The 9,441-nt window shown below is 43.2% G+C and overlaps 1 protein-coding gene across 2 annotated transcripts; it reads right to left on the reverse strand.

The window, feature by feature from the left end:
* Positions 1 to 83: 83 nt before the first annotated feature.
* LOC137201342 (probable ATP-dependent RNA helicase DDX17) lies at positions 84 to 9,089 on the reverse strand. 2 transcript variants are annotated; one of them, XM_067616349.1, is made up of 13 exons: positions 8,689 to 9,089; positions 8,368 to 8,524; positions 8,121 to 8,217; positions 7,855 to 7,988; positions 7,246 to 7,311; positions 6,951 to 7,092; positions 6,659 to 6,819; positions 6,232 to 6,404; positions 5,975 to 6,085; positions 5,655 to 5,716; positions 5,476 to 5,535; positions 2,236 to 2,463; positions 84 to 1,545 (listed from the first exon to the last, which is right to left on the reverse strand). In XM_067616349.1, the coding sequence occupies exons 1-13, from the start codon at positions 8,736 to 8,738 to the stop codon at positions 1,055 to 1,057; spliced, it is 1,932 nt and encodes a 643-aa protein (XP_067472450.1). In that variant the 5' UTR covers positions 8,739 to 9,089; the 3' UTR covers positions 84 to 1,054. The 2 variants fall into 2 exon arrangements, with proteins under 2 accessions (XP_067472450.1, XP_067472449.1); XM_067616348.1 differs by having other exon boundaries at positions 8,368 to 8,527.
* Between the last annotated feature and the right edge of the window lie 352 nt (positions 9,090 to 9,441).

Below are 9,441 nucleotides of genomic sequence, written 5' to 3' on the forward strand. Positions count from 1 at the left end.
ATGAAAAGTCCACACTTCAGTATCTTAAAGCTACCATCCACCTCCATGATTTTAGTTTCAAGGATTTCAAGAGCACACGATGATACATTGAGGAGCTTTATTAAACATGAAAAACAAACTAAAAAGGGACTTCTCATTAACTAGGAAACGCTCAATCGTCACTGTTGCAAAGACTTGACCACACTGGTGATTAATTGAATAAGGTAAACTATCATGGCTCTCGGGAGATTTGTCAGTAAACACAAACTTGTAAATGTGAAAGAAAAGCTTGTTTACATGCATGACTCTAACCGGTGCCATGGCTACACAAAAGACCCATAGAGCTGCCTCTCAGAGGCCTAAATTAATATCAATGTAATGAAATAAAGACTGTTCTGAAATGGGTGTCAAGATGAAGTTCAAAAGAAGGAAGAAAATCCCATTATCAAAAAAAAAACAAAAACCCCAAAACATTTTTAAGCCTAATTTTGCTCAAAATACATATGGATCTCGCATGTTTTTCTTTAAATCAATTCAAATTGATCTTGTAGCTTACAAAGTTTCAAACACAAAAATAAAGATATTGAACCTAAAAAAAGAAACTTAGCTTATTAACAAGAAGTATCGTCAGCACCTACCTTGATACACCTTAAGAGAAAAATCACAGATCTCACAACACAAAAACAGCACATTTGCTCAAAGATTTTTTTTCAATACATTCTTGACAAACTAAGTCAAATGAAACAGACAAGCTTTTGTCAAACTAAATAATTACTGCTGATTAATTTGACTTTAAAGGAAAGTCAAAACAGTTGACCACTTAAGAAACAAACTGGGAACCAGTCTAAATGTTTCAAAACTGTGCTGATGTTGGAAGAAATTTGGAATTTTAAAGCACTGTGCACTGGTGTCTTGAAACCAAGTTCATAATTGGAATGTTGATGTTACAGTGGTCAACTTCCAAGGACGAAATTGTTGCAATCACAACATTTCTGACGGCTTTTGAGACTAAAGCAAATCTGAGAATGGGTGCAGTGTACATTGTGCTGTGTGTGACTGTGGTGCACAGATCCCATTACTTTCTACCAGAGGGAGCAGGTGGCGGTGGAGGAGCAAACTGAAATGGCGAGTGCCCCATCAGGCCCATCATGGGCTGGGGAGGGTTGAACTGCTGGGCCATTAGAGGCTGGGGGCCTGACGAAGAAGGTGGGGCCTGGCCCACTCCACCACCCCCTGACCCAGAGCCACCCCTGGAGCTGCTGTACTGGCTGCTGCTGCTGTTATTCTGGTACTGGTTGTATGAGTTGGAGCCGGAGTTGTAGCTGCGTCCTCCGTCCCTGCTGCTGCGATCTCTGTAAGAGGAGGAAGAGGAGGAGGAGGGGCGGTCCCCATCCCGGGTGCTTCCTCCACGGCTATCTCGGCTGTCACGGCTGTAGCTGCTGCTGCCGCGGCTGTCCTTGGTGCTGCTGCCCCCACCCACAGAACGCATTCGACGATCACACTCGTCCTGGTACATTAGGTTGGGATTGTTAGAATTAGAGCCGCCGCGGAAACGGGGACGGCCACCTGGAAATGAGAAATGGATGGGGGAGGACACACTACCATCAAACTGCTACGTTGGCCATCAGACTAGCAACAAGTTATTAATGGGAAAGCACAGTCAAGTGTATTTCATGTTAGGTTGTTAATCCCATCTTTCATAATACCGTCATACTAAAGACAATACTAGAATTCCACAAGACTAGATTATCCCTTTACCAAGTCAAAACTGATTCCTCTTTGGTACTGACAGCAGCTAAATAATTTAATCATGTTAAGCAGTAGGTGATTTGTTTATCTTTAAGGGGGGGGGGGGCAACCCTAGGACTGCAGGATTATCATATAGTGATATAGTATAGAATTGAGTATATAGTTTAGAGAATATTAGAATATTATAGATCCAAGACAAAATTTACAGAAGGGCAGGACTACTTCAGCACCAAGGACAGCACCATGGATTTATCAATACACAGCACACTTAGGCTACTGATATTTCAGAGCAATGTTCGGGGCCACAGATTCTAACTTGCATAAACCTCATTCAGATAAAGGATCAATGAGTCAGGCAGACTAGACTAACATATTCAACTAAACAACCCCTCTGCCCCTGCACTCTCTCTGCTACTAGAGGACGGAGAGGAGGAATGGCAGGTTAACAAGGGGGATGGCAGCCCCCCTCAAATTGCCTGCTCTAATCCAGCAGGAAGCGTCCCTTACCTCCACCGCGTCCGGTGTCAACCAGCTGCAGCAGTTTGGGATTGATGGCCTGTCGGGCCTCCTCCAGCACCCGGATCAGCTCGCGGGCCTGGCGGAGGTTCCCCGGAGTGAAGAAAGTGTATGCAGTGCCTTTGTTGGTGCTGCGGGCCGTACGCCCGATGCGATGGATGTAGTCCTCTGATGAGTTGGGGTAGTCATAATTGATGACAAACTTGACATCCTCCACATCTTGACATTTGAGGCAGTAAAGGGTAGAGAAGGGGTGATGTGTTGGGACCAGTTGCAGGGAGGGAAAAGACAAAAACAGAAGTCAGGACAAAAATAACCCTGGCTGGCAACTGAATCAATCAATCAATTTACTCCATTGAAATTTAAAGTTTTGTGCTTTTGGAACTGGAAACATTCAGACAGACAATACCTGCAAGACACCCATCATCCTCTGAAAGCATCACTTACCTGTCAAAAGATCAACTATTTGTACAATACACAATTAGAAAATGAAGATACTTACCATGCCAATTACAAAACAGGGCTATATAATCTAGTATAGTGCTTATGGAGATAGGTGCAGCCAAAGCTATAGATTAACTGAATTAGGTGATGAAAAAAATTAGTGGAATTGGGACATGATGTAAAATTTTAAAGAAGAGAAACTAATTTTGAGAGGCAAGTGACCCTACAAATAGAATTTGTGATTGCTCATTAATTGTTAAAGTGTAAGAATTAACAGAGAAAGTTACTTTCTTTTTAGGGGAAAAAACATCAGTTTAAAACGAATTAGAGGTCTGTTTCTCATTACAGTTGACAGAGGGCTCAGAAAACACTGCTGATTAGAGGAAAAAACAAGTCTTGTTTTGGAAGCATAATGATGAAGGCTGGAGGAGGAGAAAATGGGGAAGGGCGGTTAAGGTACTTACCCTGTATCAGAGATTTAGTGATGACTTACAAAGTTACCCCTCTGCCCCCCTACCCCTCACCAGTCCAGGGAGGTTTGCAGGGGTAGGAGGAGAGCGCACAGGACAAATGCAGTCCCTTCCTCCACCTCGCCACTCCTCCACAACACTCCCAACGCTGGAAACTGCCTGGGCCAGAGCTCCAGCTGGACTGTGCTGGGATGCGGTCCTACTCTAGTGTTATCTAGGTCTCTCCATGTCCCCCAGCCTTTTTTGACCTGGAGACATTACTGGGTAAAGGATGGAGGAGTATTTACTGGATACTTTCATGTTAACTTCAAAGATCTAAATTCTTTGTTAGGGAGACTTGCACGGCCATTTCATACACTAGTGGGTGGCAGTAACATCAAGATGTGGGGTAGTGGGAGTGGTAGATTTTCTTAAGGGCTTTGGCGGCCTTGGTTTGTTGCCAAATGCCTCCCAGGTCACTTCCAATGGCAGTGATATCATAGAGCCCAGCTTTTCAAGTTTAGTAACAAGAAACAGACACTAAGGAGAAGACTGTGGACGTTCTATAAGACGGATCTCGGCATGGGCTCTGCCAGGGAATTTGAGTCCTGACATTTGTACTACTTTAGCCCTGATGGGGGATTCAGCAAGTTATCAAGTGCTTGTGAGTTATTTACAGACTTGACTGGTGGTCTGGTATGACGTATACAAAGAAAAAATGGCCAAAGTGTTAAAGACGAAGTGGGGGTTGAGAGCAGGACACACAGTGGAGGTGGGGATAAGGGGCAAAGGACAGGGGTCAGAAATGACTTAAAGAAAACAACAAGGAGATTATAGGACACCTAGATAAGAGGTTGGAAGGGAAGGGTGGTGGTAGGACGTAGAGTAAAGAGATAAATAAAAGAAAGAAGGAAACATTTGAGAAATGAGCGAGAGAGGGAGAGGTGATGACAAAGACAGATAATAACAGTAAGAAAAAGAGTTGATGTGTGAGAGAGGTAGAGAAACAGAGAGGGAAAGAAAGGACAGATAGGAAAAGGAGTGAACGGGAGGGAAATCGATTATAGAGAGGTGGCTCCTCCAGGCCAGGACTCCTGCCAGCCAGGACCAGACATGACGTCCGCAGAGGGAGAGGCCGGCCGGCACAGCCAGTGGTGGGGGGTGTCAGGGGCTGGCATCAGGGGGCAGTTCAGAGGGGAGCCTCCAACATAGCCGTCCATGCCCGGCTTTGGCTGCTTTTCCACCCTCACTTCCTGGCAGTTGTCTCTCTCTGTCTTCTTGTAACGCACCACTGTGTCTCAGCTTCACAGAACTGATGTATCATCTATTTAAGTGTATTATCTGTGGGACAATTTTTTGGTAAAAATTTTTTGCTGTCCAAAGTTTGTCATTATGGTTTGTTAATAGAAATGTATCTCTTGATCCATAGGTTTCTTGACCCATATCCCATCAGAATAATTACACAGATATTAAAAACTTATCAAAAAGTCTCTGGGTGAATCTGAGTTTATCTAATCAGCAACTGGTGTGGTGCGTCACTGTGATGATGGCATGGCTGAGGGGAGCCCACCCTCCTCCATACCCCCCTCTTCGCCCTCTCACCTGACAGCCACCCCAGACCTTAGGATCAAATTTGGAAGCCCAGCAGCACCCCGTGCTCGCCCCCCTAGTGTCGCCCAGGCAGCCAGTGTCCTGGAAGGGGGGAGAGTTTTGTTTGTGGGCTCTGTTCTAGGTATTCACTGGAGATGGCTGTGTCTGGGACTGATTAATCAGGCCGTCTCTCTCCCCGAGTCAGCTTTCGATTTGTCATGCCTAGGTCCGGCTGCAGGCTCCCGAGGGCCTGTGTGCTTCTAGTTGCCGGAAGAGAGACTTGGAAACAAAAAAACCAAACAAAAATAAAATGAAAAGAAAACAAATGAACATAGAATTAGGTTAAAGGTTGACTGCCATCCTGTAAGGGGCTGCTTCACTAGCCTCACCCCTTACATCTTCACACTTCATTCAACATCATTCCTATGTTCAGTGTTTTTCAGTGTTATTTAATAGAGCAAAGTGGCTTAAATCCTCACAGGAAGTCCTACTTCTAAATAAATATTATATACTTCAGAAGAGAAGCATCCTATGTTTTGTAAAAGAAAAGCAAATCTGTATGTGTTTGTGGTTTACTTTTGACCCTAAATTCTACTGTAAAAAAAAAAAAACACATGCAGTTAAGATACTCACCGTTGTTTATTTTATTCTACATATTTAATGGTCAAACATCTTGTACGTGTACGCTATCAGTGTGTAGTTATACTGAGGAAATAATTTGCTTTGCCCTTCAGCACACAGGACATACCCAAACCACGCGAGGCCACGTCAGTAGCGATGAGGATCGGAGCTTTGCCACTGCGGAACTCTGTAACACAAGATAAAGAATAGATGATTAGGAGCTGAACATTTTCTTCAGAGACAACATCAAAGAAAATGGAAAAATACTAAACCACAGGAGTTCAAATGTCAGTGTGTTTGTCGTACCTGACAACACCCAGTCTCTCTCTGGTTGGCTCTTGTCACCATGAATACACATCGCTGGCCACCTAGAAGACAAACCAGCAACCTGTTAGATATGATCATGAAATTTAAACCGATTGATATCATTGTGGCTTTAAGTTTTAAGACACTTGTCTCCCTCCACCCACAGATCTCTGGATCTGCTACAGAATGTGAAAAACCATACTTGAGAACTTGTGTCATAGAAACAGTGCAGACTAAACTGTATAAAACCTCCTTAAATCACTGGGATTACTTAGTTTTGCATAAAAGGGTAGTAGTGTGTTCTTGCTAGATGTACTCACCCATCGCGTCTCATCCTGCGTGTGAGGTCATCACACCGTTTCTTGGTCTCCACAAAGATGATGGTCTTGTTCTCTTTCTCTGCCATAATTTCCTCCATCAGCTGGATCAACCTGAGGAAAAGGCAATTAGAAATAAAGGAAACTGGCTTAAGCTTGTGGCTTGGCTGTACATTATGTACCCATTACGCTACAAACCAAACAAACTGTAACAAACCAAAGCAGGCAGAGAAAAATCTGCTTTGTGACCAGCCTCTTACTTGTGGTCTTTCTCACTCTCCATACAGACATCAACTATCTGAAGGATGTTGTGGTTGGCGCTGAGTTCCAGGGCTCCAACATTGATTTGGACGTAGTCCTTCAGAAAATCCTCTGCCAGCTGGCGAACCTCTTTAGGCCAGGTAGCACTCCACATCAGGGTCTGTCTGTCCGGCTAGGCAAAGAGCACATCAAATAAACAACAGGTAATGACAGATACTGAAAAAAGGGACAGAAAAAATGAAATCTTAATAAGCAAACTTACAGTGTAACAAACATACTAAAACCTAATGCATATGTTATTAAAGTAGGCATTTCTCTGCTGCTGTAAATCAAACACTAATACTATGAATCACAACTACAAAAAAGAAAAAAAACAACAATAACAAACAAAAGCTTTTGATCCAGCTGATCTCTCATTAGCTTTACCCTGATCTGGTCCACAATTTTGCGAATCTGTGGTTCAAATCCCATATCCAGCATGCGGTCAGCTTCATCTAGAACTAAGTATGTGCAGCGCCGCAGGTTGGTCTTTCCTGCCTCAAGGAAGTCAATCAGGCGACCAGGAGTGGCAATGCAGATCTCAACACCTAGGAAGAACAGATTTAGTTTGTCTCTGTGTTATATAAATTGATCTAATGCACACAATTATTAACAAATTACAACTAAACAACTAAAAAAGAGTGAATCATGTATTAATAATGTATAATATACTACTCACCTCTCTCCAGATCTCGGATTTGGGGTCCTTTGGGAGCTCCCCCATACACACAAGTGCTTTTGATGCGGGATGACTTTCCATAGTCATATGCCACCTGCTGGACCTGCTGCGCCAGTTCTCTTGTGGGGGCCAGAACCAGGCACTGCAGAGCACACATATAATGCCATAACAATCCACTGCTTGGTGTAGACACTACAAAATTGTTTTAAAATGGCTTTGAATCTAATTTCTGTAAACTGCTTTTCCACAGCAGACTACTCTCAGTAATTAGTGTATTCTGTTTTTCTTCACGTACAATGGGTCCATCTCCACGCTCCAAGTAGGGCTGATGGTTAATGTGTACAATGGCAGGCAGGAGATACTGAGGACAGACAAAAGAGAGAGCTCAGTGGATTGTGTTTGTTGTGCAGCATCAGGAAAATCAAACAACAGAAACAATAAGCACGACAGAGCATTTGTACTACACACAACCTGGGAGGGGCCAGGGGCTTGTGCAGAGGGTCAAGGGATGAGATAAAAAGAGGTTAATTCATGTGTCTTGCAGACAAATTATTTTCATTCATCTGTTTATCATACCAGTCAAATTTGAGCTATAATCTCAATACATTGTGGGTCCTTTGGCATAAGCAGGGCTCAGTGCGAATGTTTGAATAGTTTTAGTGTACTGACAGCTATCAACAAACTGCATGCACTCATACAGTAGGTAGCAACTGTTTACATCTACATTTGTGCACTATAAATCTGTTATCTTGAATTCAAAGTTAAAAACTGACCACAAGCATACTCTAAATGATGTGCTCTTTCTGTTTTTACAATGGGAGGTGTCTGTGCTGCTTTGTAATCTACCAGCATGTGATGATTCCACATTTATCATTACAGGAGTAGAAGAAGATGTGTGTCTCACCGATAGAGTCTTCCCAGAGCCAGTCTGAGCGATGCCCACCATATCTCTCCCGCTGAGGGCCAGAGGGAAACCTTGTGCCTGAATGGCTGTGGGCTCCTTGAAGTTCTGTTGCATCAGGACATCCATTACATATTCTAAATGAAGAGGCAGAAATAACATCCTCTGGTTATGTTTGGTAGTAGCCAGCAGACTTAGTGGAGTTATTGTAGTGGCAGTGTAGTTCAAAAGTTCTGTATGTATGGATGTCAATGTATGCATGTGCTTACGAGGAAACTGTGCCTGATGGAAGTTGATGACAGGCTTTGGGCAGCCTGAACCGCGAATTGTTATTTCTTTCTTCCTGCGATACTCCTCAACTTCATACTGAAAGTACAAGACAACAGTCGAGTGTGTGAAACCAACATAGTAAACACCAGTGTACAGCTCTTTATTGGAGTCTCTCCTTTCATGAACGAAAACCTATTTTTGCATTGGAGACGTGCATCAGAGTAGACTGTCATATTACAGAAATACCTGGCTCATGCGCTGCACTTCCAGATGTTCACTATAAAAGTTCTTCTCAAATTTGGGAAGTTCTTCCAGGTCCCATCTCTTCTTTCGTAAACGGTCCCCGGGGTTCCCGAACTTCTTACCGGGGGGTGGGCCGCCTCTGCTGGACCCGAAACGAGGGCTGCTGCAACATGACGAGACACACTTTCTGTAGCTAGATTTATGACACTTTCCTGGGCTAAAATATTAAAGTTAACTCTGTTTATCGCAGCAAACACATGCAAGCCTTTTATGATAACAACCAACGTTAGCTCACATGCTAATATAACTACTATATTGGCTTACCCTCTGTCACGGCCGCGGTCTCTATCTCTGTCTCCGTACGAGCCTCTCATTTTGATTATACACACTCTCTATGTTGGGTGAAGCAATTATTTAATGTTGCCGTTGGGTCAGTGGGCCTTTTTTCGCGAAGAGGTTACCTGACTTTCTCTTATTACCAAGTTACCGTTACAGGCCTTGCTTGGAAACCACTCTAAATGTTAGTTATATCCGACGTTAGCTTGGAAGGCTGACTGGATGAAGAAACTGCCACTTTCTTACAGGCTTATTGAAAAGTCAAATATCACACCGAGCCGTGTTTTTGGTATGACAAATTTAGACGTGAATTCAATGGACACAACAACAAGGCCTAACAGTACTGCTATGTTGTTGTTAGCTTAGTGCTCACGCTCAGTCGGCGAGCGGAAGCCACTGATTGGCTGGCTGCTGGAAAAGTCCCGCCCCCAGTATGATGGATAACTGATGTAATTATTTTAGCTTAGCTGCGCTATTTCGGAAAAACACATTTTACAAATTCTATAACATAGATTGCGTTTGCTGCTCGCCACTTCACCAGATTAAAATCTACTGATAACTACTTTTAAATAGGTTATATTGTATATATTGAATTACTAATTACTAACAATATTGAGGGGAGTTTCTAATATTCCGTCAACACTTATTACACAATCACAATAAAACTTTATCCTAACGAAGGTAACATGTTTTTCAAGCAAGCTTCTACTGCGTTGCGTTACTGACTACTAGTGGTGTATA

Source organism: Thunnus thynnus, chromosome 17, assembly GCF_963924715.1.
Source record: "Thunnus thynnus chromosome 17, fThuThy2.1, whole genome shotgun sequence".
In the NCBI taxonomy this organism is placed as follows: domain Eukaryota; kingdom Metazoa; phylum Chordata; class Actinopteri; order Scombriformes; family Scombridae; genus Thunnus; species Thunnus thynnus.

Coding starts and splice junctions, on each gene's coding strand:
- LOC137201342 (XM_067616348.1), bottom strand. CDS start 8,738: ATGAGAGGCTCGTACGGAGACAGAGATAGAGACCGCGGCCGTGACAGA. Junction 7,312..7,854: donor GCTCTGGGAAGACTCTATCG/GTGAGACACACA, acceptor GTCTGTCCTCAG/TATCTCCTGCCTGCCATTGT. Junction 5,717..5,974: donor CGCAGGATGAGACGCGATGG/GTGAGTACATCT, acceptor TTTGTCTTCTAG/GTGGCCAGCGATGTGTATTC.